Source organism: Oxyura jamaicensis, unplaced genomic scaffold, assembly GCF_011077185.1.
Source record: "Oxyura jamaicensis isolate SHBP4307 breed ruddy duck unplaced genomic scaffold, BPBGC_Ojam_1.0 oxyUn_random_OJ69918, whole genome shotgun sequence".
Classification (NCBI taxonomy): Eukaryota; Metazoa; Chordata; class Aves; order Anseriformes; family Anatidae; genus Oxyura; species Oxyura jamaicensis.
Window position 1 is genome coordinate 1,624 of NW_023309650.1, and position 1,711 is coordinate 3,334.

Genomic DNA, 1,711 nt, shown 5'->3' on the forward strand with positions numbered 1-1,711 from the left:
GGGGGGGGGGGGCAGCATCCTTTCCTTCATACCACCAGGCTCTCGCGGCTCATGGCATCGTTCTGGGGGGGGCAGAAATTCAGAGGGGGGGGGAAATTAAGGGGGGGGTCAGTGGGGGAGGCTGGAACCTCAGACTCCCCAGACCCCCCCATAGTTCAAGGACCCTCCCATATACCCCAAAAACACCCCAGACCCCTAAAATAGCCTACCCCCACTCCCCCCCCAACTCACTCTCACCCCCCTCACCTTGCGGAGACGCCGGGGGGGCCCAGGGGGGCCAACAGGGGGAAGACGCGGGAGGGGCGCAGCCCCCCCCAGGAGATCATCACGGGAACGGGAGCGGGGCCGGGAAGGGGGCGGTGAGCCCCCCCTGGAGCTCCCCAAATCCTCGACTGAGTGCCAGCGGCCCCGGGGTGGGGAGCGACTGCGGGGTGGGGACACGGGGCGCCCCCGGGGGGGCCAGGCATCAGGGGCTTCATGCAGGGAGCTGATGTCGCTGGGGGCACCTGGGGGGAGAATTTGGGGATAAAAAAGGGGTTTTGGGGGGGGCTAAATGGTCAAGAGCAAGGATCAATGTCCTTGGGGAGGAGAAAGAGGAGACGGTAATGCTTTATGGGGGCAGAGAGGAACATAGAAAACAGGGACAAGGAATATTTGGGGTGGGGGCTAGATCCTGGGGGCAAGTGAGTCACTGGCAGAGGCAACTGCCCCCCCCCTTGGATCCCAATTGCCTCCCCCCCCCCCCCAAAAACAACCCACCCGCCCCCGCGGGGGGGGGGGGGCCGGGGGGGGGCGGGGGGGCCCGGGGGGGGGCGGGGGGGGAAAAGGGGGGGGGGGACCCATGGGTCCAGCCCCTCCCCTCCAAATACACACACAGGTCTCCCCTCCAGCCCTGCAACGCAGACGACCCTGCTTAGCTTCTTGCCCCGCTCAGACACACAGAGACAGGCAAACACCCCCTGCCAATCACACCCAAATGACTGACAGCTGTCAATCAACCCCCAAATGACTGACAGCTGATAATTAACCCCCAATTTTACCTGATCCGAGGTTGCTGTCTGTGTCGCGGAGCAGGGGCACCTGGGAGCTGTGACCACTCACTGGGGAGGGGTTCGGGGGGGAGGTCAGTGAGCCCCCAAAATAAGGGGGGCACTACTGACCCCCCCCAGCACCCCAAAATTTGAAGGGGGGGGTCCCACAATTGTCCCCTCCGTCACTCACCCGAGGCACCGCTGTAGCCATAGCCGTTGCCGATGGGTCCCAGGGCTATGGCGGCTGGGGGGGGGCGGGGGGGGGGGGGGTAGAGCCCCCCATAAACGCTGCCAGCCCCCGAAGTGGCCGCCTTCCCTGCCAGGTACACTGCGGAGGGGGGGGAGGCACCGGGTGAGCCTGGGTGTTCCCCGCCACAAACCCCCCAGCACCACAACAGGGGGGACCCTGGCATCCAGAACCCCTCCCACCCCCCAGAAAGGGATCAAGGTGCGCAAGAAGCGCCATGCCCCTCCCCCCCCCCCCAAAAAGGGACCCTGTCACCCAGAAGCCCCTCCCCATGAAATCAGGGATATCCCCAAAAAGCCCCCTCAAAGTCAAAAGATCCCCCCCACAAACACAAGGGGGTCTGGGCAGACCCCATGAACCCCCAAAATTCCACCCCAGGTTGAGGGATCCCCCCCCCCAAAAAACAGATTGAGGCACGTAAGAAATCTTCTTG

General features: G+C 64.6%; 1 protein-coding gene across 1 annotated transcript; it reads right to left on the minus strand.

Moving 5' to 3' along the window:
- Positions 1–6: 6 nt before the first annotated feature.
- LOC118159360 (lipolysis-stimulated lipoprotein receptor-like) lies at positions 7–1,359 on the minus strand (the record flags this gene model as incomplete). The annotated part of the gene is made up of 4 exons (XM_035313951.1): positions 7–62; positions 247–506; positions 1,041–1,100; positions 1,222–1,359. Coding segments are annotated over 4 exons (494 nt in total), but the record flags the coding sequence as incomplete, so codon positions are not given.
- Between the last annotated feature and the right edge of the window lie 352 nt (positions 1,360–1,711).